The following is a 26,862-nucleotide window of genomic DNA, read 5'->3' as shown; positions in this document are numbered from 1 at the left end:
CTTCCCCTCCACACCTCAAGGTCACCAGCGAGCTCCGAGCTTTCACGGTGTGTTACAGCCACCACACCATGCTAACACCCATCTGACCTGCAGGACATCAGACACACCATCAGCTCTGAGAGCAAACAAACCACAGCCCACACTTCAGGGTAAGAGATTTACTTCTCTCTCAACGCAAAAGGAATCCCAAGGTTCACATTTACACAAGTAGTGCCTTCTCTTAAATAAATTAAAAACAAAATGTTACCCTGCCCGCAAAATTATAAATATTTCTAGTCCACATTACATAATGGTAAAACATTTACAAATGCATTATTTCCAGTAAATAAACACTATGGCACTGAAGCCAGTTTAAAAATAGTCATACATCTAGGATTATGTCTTTAACATTACAAAAATTAAACCAAATAAGGAAAAAGGTAAAAGAGAGAGAAGAAATTTTACAAAGTGGCAGCAACTATGATCTGAAAGCTGAGGAACTATCTTCCCTCCATTCAGTAAGTGTGGTTCTTCTGGAATGAACTTATGCTTCTGGATAATGACATTAGGAAAGTGTACCTCTCAGTATTCCTGTCAAAACTACAAAGTATACAGAAATATTTTCCTGACTGGGCAGGAAAAACAGCCCTCAAAACACAGTTTAAATGCCACACAGTGAGGTTTAGCCAGAAGACTTGAGATTAGAACTTCAGTGGACCAAATGTTTCAGTTGTGACCTATGCTTCAAGTCCATAGGGAAATGTCGTACCATGTTAAGAAGGAAAACATGATTCCATGGTTCAACACAGACTGGCTGAAAGGAGACATGGTGGGTGACCTAAGTCGATGTCCCTACAGAAGTACAAAGACATGATTAGAGGAAAATCTGAGTCCTACAGCACATTCAGCTGCTCAGCATGTGGAGAACACATCCCATCTGTCCGCGAAGACTCAGCTTCTGCAGTCACTGACCCTCCAGTGGGGAGGAAGAAATCTCCACGTCCCAAGTGACTCATCCTATCTATAGGATCTCAAGATCTACATGTCAAACATCAGGACTTTGATTCTTCAACTCTTTCTCAAGCCTGTCTACTTCAGCTCCTAGAGTGTCAATAATATTTTCTCCATGTTTAAGCATAAAAGCTTCTAACTGTTCAGGAGTTTTCACCTCTTGAATTTCTTGCATCATTTGGTCAAAATCTTGCTTTTGAAAATATGATCTTGTAACAACTTGTCCGTCAAAATCAACTTCTGCCTTAAATCTGACTTTCCCTAGTTCCAGATCCATGACTTTAACATCATGGATTGCCCTTACTGATGGGTCATTTTCCAGGAGTTCAGTCAGCCTCTGCACTTGCTCTGGCTGGATGGACTGTCCCAGGAGTGCTTCTGTGTTAGTGTAGATGAGGAATGCCAAGACCACACTGAGTAAGGTGCCCACACCCAAGGAGCCCAGGCTGCCATACAATGGATTGCCTGTTATGAGGTAAGGCCCATGCAGGTAGCCGCTATAATCACTCCTAAGACAGTCGCAGTCTCCTCCAATAGAATAACATTTGTACTTGATCACGACTTTCTATGACATACTTATAAAATGACATTCCCTTGGCCTGGGCACTCCTGCGAAGTTCATTTATGGCAACGAGAAGTGTTGCTCCTTCAGACACCAACTAGCCTGCTAAAATTCAATATGCCTAGAGAAGGGATTCCATTGGTTGAACATGAAGTAATCCCATGATTCCATGATACCAAGAGAGTCCTGTCGCCCATCATGAAAATACCAACACCCCTAATCAGTGAAGAAATATAGCGCATATTAGAAAAGACATACGAGTTTTTTGTTATTCCAGATGAATTTGAGAATTACACTTTCTAACTCTATGAAGGATTGAGTTGGGATTTTGATGGGTATTGCATTGAATCTGTATATTGCTTTTGGCAAAATGACCATTTTAACTATATTAATCCTGCCGATCCATGAACATGGGAGATTTTTCCATTTTTTGAGGTCTTCTTCCATTTCGTTCTTCAGAATCTTGAAGTTCTTGTCATACAGATCTTTCACGTGTTTGGTAAGAGTGACCCCAAGGTACTTTATACTGTTTGTGGCTATTGTGAAGGGTGTCATTTCCCTAATTTCTTGCTCAGCCTGCTTATCCTTTGAGTATAGGAAGGCTACTGACTTGCCTTGAGTTGATTGTATAACCTGCCACTTTGCTGAAGTTGTTTATCAGCTGTAAGAGTTCTCTAGTGGAGTTTTTTGGGTCACTTAGGTAGACTATCATATCATCTGCAAATAATGATAGTTTGACTTCTTCCTTTCCAATTTGTATCCCTTTGACCTTCTTATGTTGTCTAATTGCCAGAGCTAGTACCTCAATCTCAACAACAAAAGAACTTCTGGGGGAATCAGTATCCCTGACTTCAAGCAATACTACAGAGCAATAGTATTAAAAACTGCATGGTATTGGTACAGTGACAGGGAGGCGGATCAATGGAACAGGACTGAAGATCCAGAAATGAACCCACACACCTATGGCCACTTGTTCCTCAACAAAGGGGCTGAAAACATCCAATGGAAAAAAGATAGCCTTTTCAACAAATGGTGCTGGTTCAACAGGAGGTCAGCATGCAGAAGAATGAGAATTGATCCATCCTTGTCTCCTTGTACTAAGCTCAACTCCAAATGGATCAAGGACCTCCACATAAAGCCAGACACTCTAAAGTTAATAGAAAAGAAATTGGGGAAGACCCTGGAGGACATCAGTACAGGGGGAAAGTTCCTGAACAGAACACCAAATGCGTATGCTCTAAGATCAAGAATTGACAAATGGGACCTCATAAAATTACAAAGTTTATGTAAGGCAAAGGACACCATCAATAGGACAAATCAGCAACCAACAAATTGGGAAAAGATCTTCACCAACCCTACATCAGTTAGAGCCTAATATCCAATATATACAAAGAAATAAAAAAGTTACACCCCAGAAAACCAAATAACACTATTAAAAATGGGGTACAGAGCTAAACAAAGAATTTTCACTGGAAGAACTTCAAATGGCTGAGAAGCATCTTAAAAAATGCTCAACTTTATTAGTCATTAGGGAAATGCAAATCAAAACAGCCCTGAGATTTCACCTTACACCAGTCAGAATGGCTAAGATTAAAAATTCAGGAGACAGCAGGTGTTGGTGAGGATGTGCAGAAAGAGGAACACTCCTTCACTGTTGGTGGGGTTGCAAACTGGTACAACCACTCTGGAAATCAGTCTGGCTGTTCCTCAGGAAACTGGGCATGTCACTTCCGGAAGATCCGGCTATACCACTCTTGGGCATATACGCAGAGGATTCCCCAGCAGGTAATAAGGATACGTGCTCCACTATGTTCATATCAGCCCTATTTATAATAGCCAGAAGCTGGAACGAACCCAGGTATCTCTCAACAGAAGAATGGATGCAAAAAATGTGGTATATATACACAATGGAGTACTATTCAGCCATTAGAAACAATGAATTCATGAAATTCTTAGGCAACCGGATGGAGCTAGAGAACATCATACTAAGTGAGTTAACCAGTCTCAAAAGTTCAATCATGGTATGCACTCACTATTAAATGGATATTAGCCTAGAAAACTGGAATACCCAAAACATAATCCACACATCAAATGAGGTAGAAGAAGAATAGAGGAGTGGCCCCTCATTCTGGAAAGACTCAGTGTAGCAGTATAGGGCAAAACCAGAACAGGGAAGTGGGAAGGGGTGGGAAAACAGGGGGAGGGAAGGGGGCTTATGTGACTTTCGGGGAATGGGGGGCCAGAAAAAGGGAAATCATTTTGAAATGTAAATAAAAAATACATCGAACAATAATAAAAAGAAAAAAACTTATTTGATGGAAGGCTGATACTTTTTAACAATAAAATATTGCAGCTTAGAAGCTAAAAAAAAGAAAACAAAAGAAAAGAAAAGAAAAGAAAAGAAAAGAAAAGAAAAGAAAAGAAAAGAAAAGAAAAGAAAAGAAAAGAAAAGAAAAGAAAAGAAAAGAAAAGAAAAGAAAAAGAAAGAAAAGCCATACAGGTGAGAAGGATCTGGTGTCTGTATAGATTTGCTGATGCCCAGTGCTAGCAAACCCTGGTTACAAGTGTCAGATAATGAGTGATAGCTTCTGAGAACATACTTGCTGAACCCGAATAAATCCAGGCAAGAAATTTAAAGAAGCAGTTTAAGCCATTAATGCAAATAGCAACCATCACCACTTTTTGTGGTCCCTTAAGGAACACTGATACTGCTCTGGAGCATGGCTTTGTGGTTCCCAAGATATCACAATATTCTCCTAATATTCTTTGGTTTCTAAACAGCCATTCTCTGTATTCTATTTCTGCTTCTTTACGCATTTTTTTTCTCTCTGGCAAGAGCTTCTAGGCTTCCCCAAACTTCCCAAGCATTTGCTTCCACAGCTGATCTCAGGAACACAGTAAAGGACTCAGTGTCGTCATGGGGACTTTGCCGCCTGATTTTTTGTAGGTGTTCTAAATCACTGGACTTGAGCCAGAGATCGTTCATTGCTCATACTCCAGTGATGAAGTTATTCTTAGTGTACTTTGATCCATACTCCCTTTTCTTAAGGACTGCTTTGACTTTTACTTGGAGAGGATCTTGCATAAGTGGAGCTCTGAGTTCTGCGCCTATATTTTCTGCTGTTTGTGCAAGTGAAGGGACTTTGTCAACTCTTGGAGTTTGTGAACCCTGCCCTCCTTTCTGGACATTCATAGAGTACAACTTGACTTGGTTTAGAATAGACGCACATGGGTAAATGTTGGGAGCCATGTATGTAAAGCTTTCTTCTTTTTTATTTTCTACATTTTTTGTTTACATTCTAAAAGCTTTCCCCTTTCCCAGTTCCCCTCCCCTCATATGCCCCATAAGTCCTCTTCTCTCCATCCATTCTCCTATCTTTCCCCTTCCCTTCTCTCTCTCCTGGTACTCCCCTACAATGCTGGATCGAGCCTTTCCAGGATTAGGACCCCTTTCTTCCTTCTTCATGGGAATCATTTGATATGCTAATTGAATCTTCAGTATTCAGACCTTCAGGTCTAATTAATATCCACTTATCAATGATTGCATTCCATGTGTATTCTTTTGTGATTGTGTTACCTTGCTTAGGATGATATTTTCCAGTTCCATCCATTTGCCTAAAAATTTCATGAATTCATTGGTTTTAATTGCTGAATAGTACTCCATTGTGTATATATACCACATTTTCTGTTATTTGTCCAATGAGTGATATCTGGGTTTTTTCCAGCTTCAAACTATTATAAATAAGGCTGCTATGAACATAGTGGAGCATGTGTCCTTATTCCATGCGGGGGAATCCTCTGGGTATATGCCCAGGAGAGGTATAGCAGGGTCCTCCAGAATTGTCATGCCCAGTTTTCTTAGGAACCGTCAGACTGATTTTCACAGTGGTTGTACCATCTTACAATCCCACCAGCAGTAAAGGAGTGTTCCTCTTTCTCCACATCCTCGCCAACACCTGCTGTCTCCTGAGTTTTTAACCTTAGCCATTCTGACTGGTGTGAGGTGAAATCTCAGGGTTGTTTTGATTTGCATTTCCTTAATGACTAATGATGCAAAGCTTTCAAATGTCATTAAATTCTTCCATCCCTGGCTGCAGAGGCAGTTCTCTGCCTGGCCGGCCGCCACCAAGCCTGCACAGTGCCGCCCAGCTGCCCCTGTGCGCTGAGGTGACTCCAAATATATAGCCAGTGAATACAGATGTCGTGGCCTCGGTGACCCAACATTTTTTTATATATTTTAGATTTTCTTTATATAGACGGTCTTTATCCAAATTATTTGCTATGTTCAAGCAATAAATATTGTCATGTGGAAATCCCTTGCATGTAGAATTGTTTTGGCAAGAATTTAAGAGGCAAGAAAAGCAGAGGCAAAGATATTGCAGAAACTGAGAGAGAATAGACAACCAATGACTGGTATTAATTGAGATCTATCCCATGGGAAAGAACAAATCCCTGGCACTATTAAGGATATTCTGTTATATTTGCAGACAGAAGCCTTGCAAAACGGTCCTCTAAGATGATACACCCAACATCTTATGGAAACAGATGCAGAAGCCCAAAGCCCAATATTTGATGGAGCTCAGGAAGCTTTGTGGAAGATTGGGGGCAAGGATTGAGGATCCCAGAAGGAATAGGAACTCCACAGGGAGACCAATAGAGTCACCTAACTTGGGCACATGGGGGGGAGGCTTCCAGAGACTGAACCACCAGTGAAAGTGTGAGCATGGGCTGGACCTATGCTTCCAACACATATGTAGCAGAGGTCTTCAGGTTCATCCCAACAACTGTACTGGAGCTTTTCTCTAACTCTGTTGCCTATCTGTGGATCCTGTTCCCCTTACTGGGCTGAGATTACTTTTCTCATTGGAAGAGGATATACCTAGTCCTGCACTGAAATGAGCTGCCATGATTCATTCTGCAATAAAAACAATACTTGGTGTCTTTTAAATTCTTTATAAGCAACATTTCAAGTACTGTTTATTATTTGAGTCACTCTTAATCATTCCCAAGAGATCACCTGTTAAAGATTTCTATACAATATCCATAATTCCATTCCCAGGGAATGATTTCTGCACTATCCAATGCATATAAAGTAAACACCTTTGTTAAGATACAGACAAGCACACATTCACACATGTATACACATACACGCACACTCACAGAATGAGAGAGTGAGACAGAGAGACACACTCACAGAGAGAGCCATATAGAATTAGTCAGTAAGTCACACAGCCAGCAAGACAGATAGAGGCAGAGACAGAGACAGGGACAGAGAATGCGAGAAAGAAGAAGAGGAAGAGAGAGACAGGGAGAGACAGAGAGAAAGAGAAAGAAAGAGAAATAGAAAGAGAAGGAGAAGGAGAAGTAGAAGGAGAAGGAGAAAGAGAAAGAAAGAGAAAGAGAAAGAGAAAGAGAAAGAGAAAGAGAAAAAGAAAGAGAAAGAGAAAAAGAAAGAGATACTGTTTCATATTACAAGCAGACAGGGACAACAGAACACCCAGGGAGAATGAAATAGAGAATTCAAATCTATGCTTGCTCTTGGTTAAATGACATTAGGGTGGTGATTTGATTTATTTTTTTAATGTGATATGAACCATTATTACTGAAACTGAATTTGTAACTAATATGTCCAAACAAATGCATTTAGGAATCTTGTGTGAAAATCACTAATGAATTAAATCTACCCATTTCAGCACCCTGTATTAGGAACATTTAATTTTTTTTAGAAAAGCAGAAAGTTTACTTGAATACATGAGAGAGATTCTGAAAGATGACTTGTTGAGGATTTGAATTTTGGCCATCCATGTCTCAGAAAGCAACAGAAACCTGGGGTTTTCTGTCATTGAAGTTCCTTCCTCATCTGCTTCAATGATAGAAAATCTTCAAATAAAAGGGAGATTAGGATTTCTCTTGTCAATAGAACCAGTAGGTGGATCTCAGAAGCAGGGTTCCTTGTAAAAAGTCTTATTGGGGTGATATGCCCCACCTGGAAGGAACTTGACTTTAACCAAGGAGAAGTTCCTTTCCCAGCCTTTGTGTGGGAATTCCTGTGTTCTCCACCTAGGGTGGAACATTCAGTCAAAGGTGAAGTTCCTCCTTCTTCCAGATCTGCAAATTCCTGAATTAAGTAGGTGACCTGCCCAGCTGCCTGAACAGTAGAGCCAAAGCCCAGTGAACAATCAGACCAGTTCCCATGAACACACCCTGGAATTTAGGGGAAGAGTTTCCCTCCACCTTTGTATTTGGAGACCCTCACTAAAATTTGAGCTTTAATGAGAAAACCTTTTCTCTTGGCTCCTTATTCTCTCCTGCAGACCCATTCTATTTTATCCCCAGCTTTCCTTCCAGGTAACATATTAGATGTAACTGTGGGCAGTTCCAGGTCCTATTAGCAGGAAACTTGTCTCAAATGGGAACTTTTTTATTTCCTTTTTTCTTGTTCCTATGTGTAGTCAAGTTTGATTCTACTTTAACTTTCATCACAAGGAAATAGCAGGGCTTTTTATGGAGCATGCCATGTATCTAACTTCTCTTGTTAGCTCTCAAAATACTGTCAATGTGGACAGACTCTGACACTGTACTGGCACAACTAAAAAAAAATTATTTATATGAATTGAAGACTAGGTTTTATTAAGATAAAGTCATCAACTATTGACTGTCACTAAGAAATATCCATTATGTCCTGAACATGAACCTCATCTGTAGCCGCCAGCGGCTACATGTGAACCACGTTACCTGTTGAGAGAATCTTGGGGTACAGGGACAGAGACAAGGGATTTGAGTCAAGCCTAGGATTCTGGTCAAGACTGCTTTTAATAAATTGAAGACAGGTTTTATAGACATTTGGGGGATCGGCCAACCCCCCAGAAGTCGGTAGCTTCAAAGGCGGTGCTGTGAATCCTCTGGCTCCAAGTCTCAGCGGGTCGTCTGCCTTCTGCCTGGCAGCTCAGGTGAACGCCGGCCTGGGGGCGGTGTCGATAGCCAAGGTGTGGAGCCCCTTTGTTCACAGAACAAAGGCCGGAGGTAGCCATCGGAAGAGTTGGGTGCCCGCTAGCCAACTTAGTTGCAGGGGGGGGGAGGATACAATTCCCCCTTAATTATTAATTTAAAACCACTCAGTGGAAATGATTAAGTTCATCCAATGGATGACGGGCATTCACCAGTGAGTGAAAGCATTGGCCATCAGCCCCCTTAAGCGTTACCGACATCTTTTTTCAGGGGGGGGGCTAGACCGCCTTTTTCAGGACAGTCTTACGATGTCAAACCCCCATGCAGCTGGGCGTGCTTTTCAGGGAAACTCGGAGCCAGGAATTTTTTCCCTTTCCCTTGCAGTGCCTCGCCTCGCACCTCAACTGATGCCCATGTTTGTTGTAATAACAAACACGCATGATTCCGAGTATCATGCAGCCTCATCTCCGAGGATTTCCACTGGCAGAGTAAATTCTCTGCGGCTAAGCGCTGGCTAGCTGAAAAGGCTACCCATCCTCCACCTCAACCTCCACCTAGGGCCATTGCTGAAGGAATTTCGTCTTCTGAGTGTTATCTGCTTAAAATATAAAAGGAGATTAAGAGAACCTGTCTGGTTAGTCTTGGGAGCTCAAACCGGTTTTTGGTTTAATTGAAATTCAGTGGCCTCAGGGAAGAGCCCTGGCCTGCAACTTAGTTTGCAAGAACACAAAGGAACTATGCCTCCCCAAGCAACTGGGAGGTGGCTTGAAAAACAGCCTTTGAATTAATTATACTTACCTACAGTTTTGGGGGTGGAATCCACTCAGGCAAGAGGCCTGGCTTGCAACTTAATTTGCAAGAACACAAAGGAACTATATCTCCCCAAGTGAATGGGAGGCAAAGGAACTATATCTCCCCAAATGAATGGGGGGCGGCTTGAAAAACAGCCTTCTGACCTAAATATACTTACCAACCGTTTTGGGGGTCGAATCCACTTGTCTTACCAATCTCTCTGGCAACCAACGCGCCTCGTCCTGTTCCTGTGAGAAAACGCATACCGTGCCTCTTCCCCATATCAAAACGGGGTCTGGGCCTTTCCAAGAATTATTTAAAGGATCCCGCCACTTAACCATGGCGTAGGAATTGGAAGTAGCCGGATGCCAATGTCTGTCAGCGGCAGACTGGCCTTCCGCATCCGTTTGGAGAAAATTTAAAACGAATAGAACAAAGGCAAGATGTGACTTTGGGGACCGAGGGGGATATAAATTTCCCTTCTTAGTTTTAATAAGCCAATTTTTAAGCGTGCGATGGGCGCGCTCCACTATTCCTTGGATTATAAGGAATTCCAGTTTTAAGTTTTATATTAAATTCTTTACAAAATGAGATAAAGTTCTTACCAGTGTAGGCTGGTCCATTGTCTGTCTTAATGACCTTGGGTACTCCCATGGTATTAAAGGCTTGTAAACAATGATCAATTACATTTCTAGAGGCTTCTCCGGTATGCAGGGAAGCAAAAATAAGTCCTGAGCACGTATCAATGCAAACATGTATAAATTTTAATTTCCCAAACTCCGCATAGTGAGTTACATCCATTTGCCAAATTTGATTGGGCACAAGGCCACGTGGGTTAACCCCTAAATGGGGCACTGGTGCTAAAGTGAGACAATTAGGGCATTGCTTTACGATCATTCTAGCTTGCTCCTTTGTGATTTTATGACGGAGCCTCAACGTATGACTAGAAAGATGAAATTTATCATGATCACGTTTTGCCAATTCTATGGGTGTGAGTGCCAAGACTTGACCAATTAGTGCTTTGTCAATGCACTCATTGCCCTGAGCCAGAGGTCCAGGGAGACCCGAGTGAGATCTAATATGTCCTATATAAAAAGGATTTTTTCTAGCAAGAATGATACCTTGCAATTGTGAAAACAAGGATCCAGCTGGCGTATTAAAATTAAACGTGCCACAGGTTTCTAGTTGCGGTATAGAAAATGCAACATAAGCACTGTCAGTAAAGAGATTAAACGTACTATTTACAGTTTGAAAAACACACAGCACTGCTGTAAGCTCTGATAACTGAGCAGATAACCCAGGCGTTTCTACGACCACCTGTTGATTGTTAACACGATATCCGGCTTTTCCTTTTGATGAACCATCTGTGAACACTAGGACTGCATTCTGCAGCGGCTGTAGAGATGTCATTTTAGGAAATACAACCTCATGCATATTTAAAAACTTTATTAACTTGTCTTGAGGATAATGATTGTCTATACACCCTTTAAAACCAATCTGAGCCAGCAGCCAATCTGTGCTATGCTGTTTTAGCCATTCATCCTGATTTACACTGTAAGGTTGTATAATAAAGTCCGTTTCCTTACCAAAATAAGTCAATGCCTGCTTTCTACCAAGCATAATTACTTGGGCCACTGCTTCAAAATATGGCAAGATATTACGCCTAGAAGACACCCTCAAATGAATCCACATCAGAGGAGCCTTTTGCCATAATAATCCTGTAGGCGAATGAGTAGTATTAAAAATTAGCAGATGCAGAGGTAAGGAATAATCTATATAGGTAATAAATTGGTTCTCAATAGTTTTCTCCACTGTCTGTAAGGCAAAAAGTCCTTCTGAAGTTAATACCCTAGGGGATGTCGGATCAGCATTTCCTTTAAGAATATCAAATAAAGGTTGTAATTCCCCTGTTGTAAGTTTTAAATACGGCCGAAGCCAATTAATGTCACCCAATAATTTCTGAAAATCATTTAAAGTTTTCAAATTGTCCCTGCGGATAATTATCTTCTGGGAAAAAATTGACTGGTCCGTAAGTTTAAAACCTAGATAGTTATATGGCTCCTGAATCTGAACCTTCTCCGGAGCTATCTGCAGCCCTTTAGCGACCAGGGCTTGCTGCAAATCTCTAAAACATAAAAGCAAGGTCTGAGGATTTTTTCCTGCAATTAGAAAATCATCTGTGAAATGGATAAAGTAAATATCTGGCCATTTCTGTCTCACAGGTTGAATGGCCTGTGCTACGAATTTCTGGCACAAGGCGGGGCTGTTTGCCATGCCCTGGGGAAGCACGGTCCACTCAAACCTTTTCATAGGCTCTGCAAAGTTAATTGAAGGAACACTGAACGCAAACCTTTTGCAGTCTTCAGGGTGCAAAGGAATGGTAAAGAAACAATCTTTTAAATCTATGACTATTTTATGAAACCCTTTTGGAATAGCCACGGGAGACGGAAGACCCGTTTGTAAGGTTCCCATGGGCAACATTGTTTCATTTACCTTTCTTAAATCCTGTAACAATCTCCATTTGCCGGACTTCTTTTTAATTACGAATATCGGTGTGTTCCATGGAGATAATGACTCTATAAGATGTCCTGCCTCTAACTGTTCCTGCACCAACAGAGAGGCAGCCTCCAATTTCTCTTTAGTTAAAGGCCACTGATCAACCCACACTGGAATGTCGCTAAGCCATTGAATTTTATCGGCGTGGGGTGCAGGCGAGATAGTGGCCATTACTGAAAATGCCCCAGACTTCTAGAGTTAGGGTTTGCCTGGGGGTTTTTAAACCTACTAGTGCCTTGTCCTTCATTTCCAAGCCCCTGAGTAGGTTCGGATTCCTCCGACACTGTCTTTTGCTTAGAGGCAATTTCATTAGGATTACACAGAATTAAATTCATCTGAGATAACAGGTCTCTGCCCCAGAGCGTGGTAGGCAACTTCTGCATCACGAAAGGCCGAATTTGTCCTGAATTTCCATCTGCATCTTTCCAAGTTAAAAGTCTAGCGCTCTGTTTAGGATTGTTTGCATAACCGATCCCCTGCAGATGCGTTAGGGTCTCTGTCAATGGCCAGTTAGATGGCCAGTCCTGTCCCTTAATAATTGTAACATCAGCTCCCGTATCTATTAATCCTTCAAAACTCTTTCCTTCAATAGTCAATTTAAGGTTAGGTCTTTTATTAGTAATAGACTGAACCCAGAACACTCCGGAGGAGCCAAAGCCCTCCTCCCCTCTCTTATCTTTAATGAATTTGGAAGGCAGTGGATGTAAGGGCACCAAGACTAGCTGGGCAATTCTTTGATTAGCTGGTATAGTTATGACACCACGAGAGGAAGCAGCCATAATTTTAATTTCTCCCTCATAATCACTGTCTATGACTCCTGGATAAATCTGCAGTCCCTTCACAGTAGAACTGCTTCGTCCTAACAACAATCCCCAAGTACCTTCAGGTAATGGTCCAAAGACTCCCGTGGGCAAAACCTGAACTCCCATCTCTGGAGCTAGTACGGCATGGCACATGCAGCAGAGGTCCAGCCCTGCACTTCCTAGTGTAGCTCTGACGAGGTCAAGGATGGATTTCCTTGGCTCGGCAGTAGCTGTGCCCCGCAGACAGTCTGATGCATCGGGGCCTGGGGCTGGCCCCTCCCCCCGTTTCCCGACACGGGTCTACCTTGGAAGTTATTTTTTGACTTGTCTCTCTTAACCCATTGATTTCCTTTTCTACACTTATGGCACGTTCCTGGTGGACCACCTGATTGCCCGTTTATACTGGGCTTATTATCAGGACAATCACTCTTAAAATGACCCAGACTACCACATTTAAAACATCTCCTATTTCCTCGTCTTTGTGACAGAATCCCTTGAATAGTTGTTCCCTGCAGCGCTGCAGCTATAGCTAAACCCTGATTATAGGATGGACCGATCTCAGAACAAAGGCGAATGTAACCGGCTAGGTCTGTCTTTCCCCTCTGGGGTCTAATGGCCTCTCGGCAGGCTGCATTAGCATTCTCATAGGCTAGTTGTGTAACCAGCGGATTCTCTGCCTGAGAGTTTCCAAAAATTCTATTAGCCGTTTTCAGCAATCTGTCTACGAAATCCTGAAAGAGTTGGTCGGGAGCCTTTTTCACAGCTGTTAGATTTCCACTAATATCTCCCTTAGCTGGTAACAGAGTCCAAGCACGGCGAGCGGCCACCGCAATCTGCGCATACACTGCGATGGGAAACCCAATCTGGTTATTATTTCCTTCATATAGGCCTTCCCCCAACATCTCCGCATTCCATTCTGGATGGCCTGCTTGAGTGTTAGTGGCGGCGGTTCTTTTGCAAGCCTCACGCCATTCAGAACTCCAAAGCAAGAAATCTCCCCCCGACAATGTAGCTTTACACAGCGTTTTCCAATCCTGTGGAGTTAGATTCGACTCAATCACAGTATCCAACAACGCCTGTGTAAAGGGAGCTGTCGGGCCGTACTGGGCTACGGCTAGCTTTAACTCTTTTATCACCTTAAATTCCAAGGTCTGATATTGTCTGACCACATTATCCTGGTCTTCTATCTCAAGGACTGGAAAAGCTAAGATTTCTGACGTATCCTGCCCCTCTCCGCGGGCCTGGTTTATAACTCTTTCTAATGGCGACTGGCGGGTCTCCGAGTTATTGTTCTCTCTAGTATTAGAGACCCTTTTTAGCTCCTGTAACTCATTAGTCAATTTCTGCAATTTAATTTCAAACTCTAACTTTTGTAATTGCATATCCTTCTGGATCTCGGCCTCTGCCATCAAGGTCACAGGCGGCGCGGATGGCGCTACAGGGGGCCAAGTTTCTCCATGAACTTCAATCGCTCCTTTCTCGGGATGAGCTATTTTTTTCCTTACAACAGACTCATCAGAACTGTCTCTGTGTTTACGAGACTCAGATTGTGGAGAATCTTCTATAACAGGGATCCTCTCCACATGGCCTTTTACTTGAAAATCCTCACTTTCATGAATAACACCTAATTCTTCCAAACTCCCTTCATCTATGATGTCCTTAATCAGAGTCCAAAGGCAGAGGGTGATATTGTCTGCCTTGGCTGCCTTTAGCGAATTACCAATTCTCAGCCAAGTTCTCTCATTTAACGTTCGTTTTTCTCGGAACCAAGGACAACAGGAATATATCTGGTCCAAGAAATCTTCTAATCTTTCCTCTTCAAACCCAATCCCTTTTGCCTGAAGCAACTCTTGAATGTTGCGTGCGCAGATCTCGCGCGAACTTTCCTGTCCCATTTTTTCCTATCCTTTTAACCCAAGCAGCCCCTGTGCCGGGTGCGCACAGTATGCTTGAAAAACAGTATCCTTCCTACACTCGCAACAATAGACACGAATTCACTAGCGCTAGTTTTGACCTCTATGTTGCTTACCGTGTGGATACTACTTCTTACCACCTTTTTCTGCGAAGCTTCGCTGGATAGGGCTACCTCAGGAAATTCTCTCGTGCCAGGTCTCCCACGTTCAGGCGCCAAATATGTAGCCGCCAGCGGCTACATGTGAACCAGGTTACCTGTTGAGAGAATCTTGGGGTACAGGGACAGAGACAAGGGATTTGAGTCAAGCCTAGGATTCTGGTCAAGACTGCTTTTAATAAATTGAAGACAGGTTTTATAGATATTTGGGGGATCGGCCAACCCCCAAGAAGTCGGTAGCTTCAAAGGCGGTGCTGTGAATCCTCTGGCTCCAAGTCTCAGCGGGTCGTCTGCCTTCTGCCTGGCAGCTCAGGTGAACGCCGGCCTGGGGGCGGTGTCGATAGCCGAGGTGTGGAGCCCCTTTGTTCACAGAACAAAGGCCGGAGGTAGCCATCGGAAGAGTTGGGTGCCTGCTAGCCAACTTAGTTGCAGGGGGGGGGGGAGGATACACTCATCCATGATCTTGAGAAAAAAAACACATAACATGTGATTAATTGTGCTACATAGGATGAGTTAAAGTAAAAGATTTAATGCTAACTCCATGAAAAAAAAATCACTTATAATCAGATTTTCTGTCAAAGAAAATTCTAAGTAGTGGCTCAACAGTTCATCAGTCCTCAAGTGGTTAATAGTCAAGGCATCCAAGGTGGATTCTCACTTGAAATACAGTTCCTGATATTAATAACCTCACAGGCTTTTTTCTCCCTATCAGACAAAAATCTACAAAAATCTTTGTGCCTTTCTTGAATAACTACACTAAGGTATAAAAAGACAGACAATATAAAAGTTACTGCTACCATCATTATCAGCTTACAAAATGCAAATTTTATCTGAAAAACTTGATTCTGAAATTGCTAAACTTTTGTATAGTAATGATGATTTCATAAAAGCATGCCAAATGTCACAGAGGAGCATGAAGTTTGGATTCTGCCCATAATCTTGTACATTCTATGTGTTTTAAATGTAGCAGAAAAGACTAGTTATTGAAACAATGCAACAAATAAAAACCCTTACTATTCAGCTTCAAGATAAAAATGCCTTCTCCTAAAGTATCTGGAAAACATAAAACTCATTTTCAGTGGTATAATCGATGTGTATCTAAAACTGGTGACAAACAAAATCCAATTTCAGGAAACAAGACAATGAGCAGGCAGGGCTGCTGCTGATAGGATCGATCCTATTATATTTCCAGTTCAGATTACCACAAATCTGGCCCAAATGGTATCTGAGAAGGAGCTCAGTTTATTTCTCAGGAACGAAGGAGCTGGCAGAATCTACACCATGAGGAATCTAAGAGCATGTTATGGAGCTCTATCGCTAATACTAAAACAATAAAATATTGAATAACTACTATTGATGGCAATTAATGACCAGATATATTGGTAACTATAGATATAAAATTAGATTTAATAGAAGAGGTAAAGTGGCTCCACACAGACCTATGGAGATCATTTTCAACATACTGCTTTTTTTTTGTTTGTTTTCTTTAAGTAAATCAAATTGGACTATGAAAGGGGATTTTGTTTGCTCTAGTATTGTTGATTTGGATTTAATGTCCAAATTCAAATTATGTTTTTCTCACAGACACTCAAGTAACAGTTGCAAATTCCTAGGTTTAAAAGATATTTATATCATAATGCATTGACACAGTATCAGTTTTCACTTTATTAAAGAAACATATTAATAGAAGGGATGACTGATAAATGTTGTAGACAGGAGTATCCTGAATCAATATCCCTTCTTTCTCAAATAGCATTTTGAAAAGTGTACAAAGACCATAGAAGACAGTAGAGTGGTAGAACAAGGCCTTGCTTCTTTTGAGCAAGTCTTCAAACTAGTCTCCTCTGTCATCTCATTCATGGAGAACACTCTGTTCATCCAGGGTTGCTTACACCTCCAGGATGTGGTCACAACACTGTGTCTCACACAGTAATAGACTGCGGAGTCCTCAGATGTCAGACTGCTGAGCTGCATGTAGGCTGTGCTGGAGGATTTGTCTGCAGTCATTGTGGCCTTGCCCTTGAACTTCTGAGCATAGTCAGTAACACCAATACCAGGATGAATTCTTCCAATCCACTCCAGGTTGTGTCCCATTCTCTGCTTCACCCAGTCCACATAGTAGCTGGTGAAGGTATAGCCAGAAGCCCTACAAGACACCTTCACTGAAGCCCCAGAAATCAGCACCTCAGCTCCAGACTGCTGCAACTGGACCTGGGGGTGGACACCTGTGGAGAGAACAGTAGACTGAATGTCAGTGCATCTTGAATTAATATCCCTTTTTAAAATATGGGACTTGCGGGGCACTTACCTGTAACTGCTACTGCCAGTAAGACTATGACCCAGCTCTGTTTCATGGTGAAAATGTGTGCTCAATGATTATTGATAAGACAGTGATCATATGGTGCTTTTGGTGTGATTATTTCTGTATTTAACACCATAGACTCACATAATTTGCATATTCATGAGTGAGGCTCATTCTCATATAAGGATTTAGTCCAGCTGGAGATAAAGGAGGCAGTGGACACCTCTGTCAGATAGCAGGATGACTAGGGCCAAATCCTAATCCTGATTGAGAAAATATCCTTTCCTGAGACCTATGCAAACCCTATGGATGTAATATCAAAGCCTAATCTCTGAATTTAAAAATATAATGCCAAACTGAGATGTTTTATCCTCTTGGTGAAAAAAGTTGATTTTTCAGGTAATGGTAGAACAATAGTTAATAGAAATTTCAAATTACACTAAGTTATGAGAATTTCAATCTTCTTTCTTTTTTTAAAGCACATATTTATTTATTTATTTATTTATTTATTTAAATTTATATGAGTACCCTGCAGCTGACTTCAGACACACACCAGAAGAGTGCATTGGATCCCATGACAGGTGGTTGCAAGTCACCATGTGTTTGCTGGGAATTGAGCTCAGGACCTCTGGAAGAGCAGTCAGTGCTCTTAACTGCCGAGCCACCTGTCCAGCCCTCTATAAGCTTTATTATACTAAACATTAAACATAACATAGAAATTCCAAATCATGCAAATATTGTGTAGATTTTGCCTCACAAATCCCTTAGCTGGCAGGGCAAGGCTGGGTGGGAGTAAGTGTACTCTTCCTCTTTGTGTTAGGGTGTGTTAGCAACCCCATTAGCATTTCCAAAGAGCCTAGGGTTTGGTTCAGTAAGTTGCCTGAGCAAGAGCAAATGTGGACCTGAAGGACAGTGAGTTCAGACATTCAAACTGAAATATCACTCACTGACTTCACACATGAAATTTGCCTCTGGAGAGATATGGCTCAGCAGTTAAGAGCACCAGGCCAGCGCCTCAATCTTCTTTCATATATATGAAAATAATAGATTTTCTAGCAAGTTGTCTATTAAAACATTACAAGAATGCCTAAAAGAAGTTCAAATGGTTCAGAAATGTGTGCACACAAATGTTTATTTATGCATAATATTCTACAAGAACTAAATTATGGAAGCAAACTAAACGTCTTCCAGCAAATTATTTAATAAAGAACACATAGTATATAAATAATATAACCCATGTCATTCATCTATATGAAATAATCAACTTATATCACTTTTAATAAAATGGTTGCATTTAATTAATTGTCTCAGAGAAACAGATATTGTGTGAGAATCTCTCTCATTTGTAGTTCTTTAATATTATTTAGCTAGTTGAAAAGGTGTAGTTATATAGAAATGAAATTAACTGAATGAAAGCCAAATAAGGGGCTAGAGTTTTCACAGCAGTCAAGAGCACTAAATGCTCTTCCAGAGATCCTGAGTTGAATACCCAGCAACCTCATGGTAGATCATGACCATTGTAATGGGATCTGATGCCCTCTTCTTGTATGTCTGAAGACAACTACAGTATTCATATACATGATGAATAAATACATTAAATAAAATGAAAGTACCAAATGGCAATGGTAAGCACAAGAATAGGAAACACTGAGGACTATATAAGTACTATATATATATATATATATAAATAAAGTATATATTTATATATATGTAACATATGTGAATATATTAAACATATGTAATATTGTTTAATATTGAATATATTAAACATATGTAATATTAAACATATGTAATATTAAACATATGTAATAACTTTGCTTATTCTTTGCAATTTTCATTCATATCTGCAATATATTATGGTCATACCCATCAATGTTACCTCATTTGTTTGAACTTTCAAACAAGAGGTTTCCTTCTCAAAATTTGGTTCTCTTTTTTGATTAGTTAATAACTCAGTAAGTCTAATTAATTCTATCTTTAAGCATTTGGGTGGAGATCAAGTAGTAGTTCATAGGCAACCTCAAACAAAAGTGATTCTAAATTATCGAGCAGTCATCCAATGGCAGTAGGTCCTCCACTGTGTATGGACCCTTGGGAGCTCTTCTGTTTGATCTTTTAAAGATAATATTTGTTTAATTGTAGAGGTAGGGTGCACATATACTAAATCCTACATGGGACTCTTCAGAGGACAGTTTGTGTAGCTAAGATATCTTCCAGGATGTAAGTCAAGGGCATCAAACTGATATTTTCAAGCCTGCAAGTAGACATCTTTACTGCTTTGCTATTGGACAGGCTCTGATGCTATCATTTTGTCATCTGGCTCCATTTGCTCAATGCTCATGCTGGTAACTATGGCAGTTGTGCAGTCATGTGTACACTGTCCATTTCAAGTCCTGAGATGACATTTCATATCTATCCATCCAACATTCTGGATCTTATGTTTTTGTGATGGTCCTTGATTGTCATGAGAAGAAGGACATAGATGATTCCTCTATGGCTGAGTATGTTGTCAGTTAATCTCAGTACTTTGTTGACAAGTCATGAATGTTTGTATAAGTCATTATACACTGAACACACGAACATCTATGATCAAGGTTGAGAACAGCACTATTCTATTGTATATAATATTTATAATTGTATAAATATTTATAATGCATATTTACAAGTTGAACATTAGCAATACAACTGGTACGTACTAGGACCTATGCCATCTCTAGCCATGGGCATTTGGCAATGTTTACAAGGGATGAAGCGTTTTCTATGGAGAAGGTCACAAATACAATAAGGAAGAAGTAGGTTACTGCATATTATTCAGGCACTAGTGGGTACATTTTCCCAAAAGGCTGATATTATAAACTACAAAGTCTGGTACTGTATAAAACAATTGATAACTTTTCTCTCCATGAAGGTTGAATAAAATTAGAAAACATAGCCAACAGGGAAGATATCATGTTCAGCTCAATGTTGATTGATATATGGCCTGCCAACAAACTCCTTAGCAGTCTAGAAAATGCAGATTAAAATAATGTTAAGATTTGATTTTACCGCAGTTACAATAACCATCAAGAAAGCAAATAGCAAATTCTGGCATGGATATTGGGAAAGAGAAATCCTTATTTACTATTGTTGTGAGTATAACCTATTGTAGTGACTTCAAAAAATCACTTTGTAGGTTTCTTCAACATCTAAGATAAATAGCTGTGATATGTCCCAAGTATATACTTCTGAAACATACTGTTAAATGACTATTCATTTTTGATAGAGACACTTACATACTCATTTACATTGATGCTCTACACACAAGTGGCAAAATAAAATGAATCTGGATGTCAAATACAAACAAATTGATAATACAACTTGAAACATATCTACAATAAAATATTGCTCATTGTCAAAACACAAATTATGAAATCTTCTGGTGCATGGGTGGAACTGGAAAATTATGCCGAGTGAGGTCACCCAGGTTCAGAAAAACAAATGTTTCATGCTCTAATTCATATGTGCTTCCAAATTTTAATGTTTTGTTTTATATGTTTAAGTTTTAAAGGCCAAAACAAAAGAAAATATTCACTAGAATTTGAGGTATTAAGGGAATGCACATTGAAAACCAAAACTATGTTCAGCAATTCAAAGAGGGAAATGGGGATCAATAATGATGTAAAGCAGGTACACACACATTCTTGGTGAATGAAATAAGTCCCAACTACTTCCAAGAATTTCATACATACATACATACATACATACATACATACATACATACATATATACATACATACATATACACATACATACATACATACATATGTACATACATACACACAAGCACACACACACACACACACACACACATTTGGAAGACAGAGCAAAGCTCCAACAACTATATATATACACATGCATAGAGTTGATAGATGTACCAAACCTCCAACAATTTCATGTGAACACACACAAGCGTTTTGTGGATAGATCTTCCAAGCAGTTTAAATTTTCTCCCATAGCTTATATAACTCAGTAAAATTTTGCAAGTGGTACAAAAATTACAATGTGATTGCACTCTATGTGTATGTAAGGGGATTTTACAGTGATCATCACATAATTAAATTTTTTAAGAATTTTGTTTATTATTTATTTTCTATATTCTTTGTTTATATTCCAAATGCTTTCCTCTTTCCCAGTTCCCCTGCATCCCCATAAGTCCCATAAGCCCTCTTACCTCCACCCATTCCCCAACCACCCACTCCCATTTCTCTGTCCTGGTACTCCCCTACAATGCTGGATCAAGCCTTTCAAGGAATAGGGACCTGTTCGTCCTTCTTCTTCGGAATCATTTAATATGTTAATTGTGTCTTGTGTATTCAAAGCTTCTGGACTAATTAATATCCACTTATCAGTGACAGTATTTCATGTTTATTCTTTTGTGATTGGGTTACCCCACTTAGAATGATATTATCCAGTTCCAACCATTTGCCTAAAATTTTCATGAATTCATTGTTTTTATTTGCTGAGTAGTATTCAATTGTGTAAATATACCACATTTTCTGTATCCATTCCTCCATTGAGGGACATCTGGGTTCTTTCCAGCTTCTGGCTATTATAAATAAGGCTACTATGAGCATAGTGGAGCATGTATCCTTATTGCATGGCAGGGAATCCTCTGAGTATATGCCCAGGAATGGTATAACAGGGTCCTCTAAAAGTTTCATGCCCAGTTTTCTGAGGAACCACCAGACTGATTTCCAGAGTGGCTGTACCAGCTTGCAATCTGACCAGCAGTGGAGGAGTGTTCCTCTTCCTCCACATCCTGGCCAACATCTGCTGTCTCCTGAGTTTTTAATCTTAGCCATTCTGACTGGTGTGAGCTGAAATTACAGTTTTGATTTACATTTCCCTAAGGATTATTATTTTTTTAATATTTTTATTTTCTATATTCTTTGTTTACATTCCAAATGATTTCCCCTTTCCCGGATCACCCCTCCCCATATGTCCCATAAACCTATTGATATTGAACATTTCTTAAGGTGCTTCTCAGACATTTGAAATTCTTCAGGTGAAAATTCTTTGTTTAGCTCTGTACCCCATTTTTAATAGGGTTATTTGGTTCTCTAGAGTCTACCTTCTTGAGTTCTTTCTATATATTGGATATTAGCCTTCTGTCGGATGTAGGGTTGGTGAAGATCTTTTCCTAATTTGTTGGTTGCCATTTTGTCCGTTTGACAGTGTCCTTTGTCTTACAGAAACTTTGTAATTTTATGAGGTCCCATTTGTCAATTTATGATCTTAGAGCATAAGCTATTGGTATTCTGTTCAGGAACTTTTCCCTTGTACTCATGTCCTCAAGGGTCTTCCCCAGTTTTTTTTTCTATTAGTTCAGTGTGTCTGATTTTATGTGGAGGTCCTTGATGCACTTAGATTTGAGCTTAGTACAAGGAGATAAGAATGGATCAATTTGCATTCTTCTACATGCTGACCTCCAGTTGAACCAGCACCATTTCTTGAAAATGATATTTTTTTTCCACTAGATGGTTTTAGCTCCTTTGTCGAAGATCAAATGACCATAGGTGTGTAGGTTCATTTCTGGGTCTTCAATTCTATTCCATAGATCTACCTGCCTATCACTGTACCAATACCATGCAGTTTTTAACAGTGTTGCTCTGTAGTACTGTTTGAGGTCCAGGGATACTGATTCCCCCAGAAGTTCTTTTATTGTTGAGAATAGTGTTAGCTATCCTGAGTTTTTTGTTATTCTAGATGAATTTGAGATTTGCTCTTTCTAACTTTATAAAGAACTGAGTTGGGATTTTGATGGGTATTGCATTGAATCTGACTATTGCTTTTGTTTGTTTGTTTGGTTTTGGTTTTTTTTGTTTTTTGTTTTTTGTTTTTTTTTTCTTTTTTTCTTTTTTGTGTGTTTTTTGAGACATTGTTTCTCTGTATAGCCCTAGCTGTCCTGGAGCTCACTCTGTAGACCAGGCTGGCCTTGAACTCAGAAATCTGCCTGCCTCTGCCTGCCAAGTGCTGGGATTACAGGCGTGTGCCACCACCAATGGCTTGTATATTGCTTTTGGCAAGGTGGCCATTTTTAACTATATTAATCCTGCCAATGCACGAGCATGGAAGATTTTTCCATTTTCTGAGGTCTTCTACAATTTCCTTCTTCAGAGAGCTGACATTCTTGTCATATAGATCTTTCACTTGTTTGATTAGAATCACACCAAGATACTTTATATTGTTTGTGGCTATTGTAAAAGTTGTCATTTCTCTAATTCCTTTCTTAGCCTGTTTATCCTTTGTGTATAGGAAGGCTACTGATTTGCTTGAGTTGATTTTATAACCAGCCACTTTGCTGAAGGTGCTTATCAGCTGTAGGATTTCTCTGGTGGAGTTTTGTTTTGTTTGTTTGTTTGTTTGTTTGTTTGTTTTGTTGTTGTTTTTTTGTTTTTTTGGGGGGGTCACTTAAGTATACTATCATATTATCTGTGAATAGTGATACTTTGACTTCTTCCTTACCAATTTGAATCCCTTTGACCTCCTTATGTTGTCGAATTGCTCTAGTTAGAACTTCAAGTACTATACTGAAGAGATATGGAAAGAGAGGACACCCTTGTCGAGTCCCTGATTTTAGTGGGATTGCTTCAAATTTCTCTCCATTTTTGACTAGAAAGAAGCATCCTTCACTGTCCCTTTTGATGACTTTAGGCTTAAAGTCAATTTTAACTAATATTAGAATGGCTACTCTGGCTTGTTTCCTGAGACCATTTGCTTATAAAATTGTTTTCCAGCCTTTTAGTCTGAGGTAGTGTTTGTCTTTGACTCTGAGGTATGTCCTGTATGCAGCAAAATGTAGGGTCCTGTTTACATATGCAGTCTGATAGTCTATGTCTTTTTATTGGGGAACTGAGTCCATTGATGTTAAGAGATATTAAGGAATAGTGATTATTACTTCCTATTATTTTTGTTGTTATTTTTATGTTTGAGTGGTTATCTTCTTTCAGGTTTGATGAAAGAAGGTTACTATCTTGTATTTTCCAGGGTGCAGTTTCCCTCCTTGTATTGGTGTTTTCCACCTATTATCCATTGTTGGGCTGGGTTTGTGGAAAGATATTGTATAAATTTGGTTTGATCATGGAATATTTTATTTTCATCATCTATGGTGATGGAGATTTTTGCTGGGCATAGTAGTCTGGGCTGGCATTTGTGTTCTATTAGAGTTTTCATGAGATCTGCACAAGATCTTCTAGCTTTCATGGTCTCTGGTGAGATGTCTGGTGTAACACTGATAAGTCTGCCTTTATATGTTGCTTAGCCTTTTTCTCTTATTGCCTTTAATATTCTTTCTTTGTTTAGTACATTTGGGTTTTTGATTATTATGTGACAGGAGGCATTTCTGTTCTGGTCCAGTCTGTTTGGAGTTCTGTAGGCTTCGTGTATATTCATGAACATCGCTCTCTTTAGGTTAGGGAAGTTTTCTTCCATAATTTTGTTGAAGATATTTGCTGGCCCTTTAATTTGTAAATCTTCGCACTCATCTATACCTTTCGTTTGGTCTTCTCATTGTGTCCTGGATTTTCTGGATGTTTTGGGTTACAAGCTTTTTGCATTTTGCATTTCCTTTGATTGTTGAGTCAATGCTTTCTATGATATCTTTGGCATCTGAGATTATTTCTTCTATCTCTTGTATTCTGTTGTTGATCTTTGCATCTATGACCCCTGATTTCTTCCCAAGGTTTTCTATCTCCAAAGTTGTCTCCCTTTGTGATTTCATAGTTTTTTTTTCTATTTCTGTTTTTAGATCCTGGATGGCTTTACTCAGTTCTTTTGCTTATTTTTTGTTTTTTCCTGTAATTCTTTAAGAGATTTTTGTGTTTCCTCTTTCATGACTTCTGCCTTTTGACACAAGTTCTCTTGTATTACTTTAAGTGATTTTTGCATTTCCTCTTTATTGGCTTCTATCTGTTGGCCCATATTCTTCTGAATTTCTTTAAATGATTTTTGCCTTTCCCTTGTAAGGTCTTCTAACTTTTGATCCATTTTCTCCTGTATTTCTGTAAGAGATTTAGTTATGTCCTTCTTGTGTTCTTCTAACAGCATCATGACCAGTGATTTTCAATACAAATCTTTTTTTTTTTTTTCTGGTATCTTAGGGTAACCAGGACTTGCTGTTTTTGGACAATTGGGTTTAAATGCTGCCATATTGCCGAGATTTCTGTTAGTAATGTTCCCACATTTGCCTTTTGCCATCTGGTTATGTCTGGCATTAGTTGGTCCTGTTGTCACTGTCTGGTGCCTGAACCACCTGTAAGCCTGTTAGGCTATTTCTGCTCCTCTGGATGACTGGTTTTCCCCTGGCACAGGTTGCTGATGTGCTGTTCTACTCTTGGATATCATTGGAGTCCTGGTGTGGCTTGCCCCAAGCAATGTTATACTCAGGGTTTTCTCTTTGTACCTGGAGCTGCCTATTCTGTCTGACTAGGAGCGAAGGTGGTGGGGAAACCCTCTAAGTGATAATTACTCTACATGGCAAATGACCCATGACAGGCTGGCACACAGACAAACTATAGAACTGCCCAGATCTTGGGCACAAGCAGAAGACTGGAGGTCTTTGTCCCAAGAGATGCCAACCTTAGGATATCTCTGGAGCTGCCTGTCCTGTCCAACTGGGAGCGAAAATGGCCTAATTAAGTGTTTTATTTGAATGGAATATGAATGAAAAAAGCAATTTTCCCAAGAAACTCCATATATTTGTAAGTAAGAAACTTGTTATATAGATCAACTTGTTATTAATTAATAAACAAGATATTTTTTCTCAGCCAGTTTCTCTTAATGGCTAGCTGTAATTTGTGCTTATCCTCCAGTGTAGGTTAATGCCAGGGCAGAGAGGCAGGAGGTGGTTGGTGGAGCAACCTCATAGAAGCAGGGGGAGGGAGGATGGGATAGAGGTTTTAGAGGGTAAAGTGGGATAGGGGATAACATTTGAAATGTAAATAAATAAAACATCCAATAAAATCAAGGAAAGAAAGATTATTTTGTGATTTACCTTAAAAAGTAGTCTTATCATAATATTAAAAGAATCACAAATCTAATATTTTCTATAACAAAACCAGTCATTCCCTCGAAATGCTTAGGGTGCACATTACTAATTTACTTATTTTTTTCTTTATTCATATGAGGAAGCTGAGAGGAAAACTGGGTATAAGAAATTAATCATCACCTTGGTCTACCAGCCCAGCTTTAGCAAGAGTGGTATGTCATCCAGTGCTGTTTGGGCTGCTGTTCTTGTTTTCTGACTTTTAAAACATCTGCTGCTCAATAATCAAAAGTGTGCTTTTCTGAACTACAAATTCTTCCCTAAGATATTCTATTTCAAAGTCATCATTAAATAAAACTATTAACCTATCTTTACAAACAATCTGCATCTCCAAATTCTTTCTGAGGTTGGGGGTCATTTATAAAAATCTATAACTCTAAGTTCATTCTGAGCAAAGTGGGTGAATTATTAATCTGTCCCAGCAGTACTGCTAGAAATAGTTCAATCACTAATATTGTACGTATTACCCAATGAGAAGCTGGAAAACTCTTTAGCATTTCGTACAATTCATAAATTATGAGGGGTGTAATATGAGGTTAGCAAAGAAAGAAAAACTCCACAACATCATGATGTTCTGACAACACAGATAGGCTCTGCCTCTCTGAAGAACACTCATAATGAATGTGCTAACTTGTTGGCCACATTCAATTAGTCCTAAAATTCTCCTGGCATTCCTCTTGCATGGCCAACAGGAAATGAAATATAGATCTAAATCTAGATCTAGATCTAGATAGATATAGATATAGATATAGGTAT

General features: G+C 39.7%; 1 pseudogene and 1 gene segment (V, D, J or C); both read right to left on the bottom strand.

Moving 5' to 3' along the window:
- Positions 1-1,000: 1,000 nt before the first annotated feature.
- On the bottom strand, positions 1,001-4,802 carry LOC127687779 (zinc transporter 9-like; annotated as a pseudogene).
- Positions 4,803-16,450: 11,648 nt separating this feature from the next.
- Positions 16,451-17,109, bottom strand: LOC127687778 (Ig heavy chain V region 102-like). The segment is given in 2 exon segments: positions 16,451-16,947; positions 17,031-17,109. Coding segments are annotated over 2 exon segments (543 nt in total).
- Positions 17,110-26,862: the final 9,753 nt, after the last annotated feature.

This window comes from Apodemus sylvaticus, chromosome 6 (genome assembly GCF_947179515.1).
Source record: "Apodemus sylvaticus chromosome 6, mApoSyl1.1, whole genome shotgun sequence".
NCBI lineage: Eukaryota > Metazoa > Chordata > Mammalia > Rodentia > Muridae > Apodemus > Apodemus sylvaticus.
The sequence above is the reverse complement of the archived record's forward strand: the minus strand, read 5'-3'. Positions and strand labels throughout refer to the sequence as shown.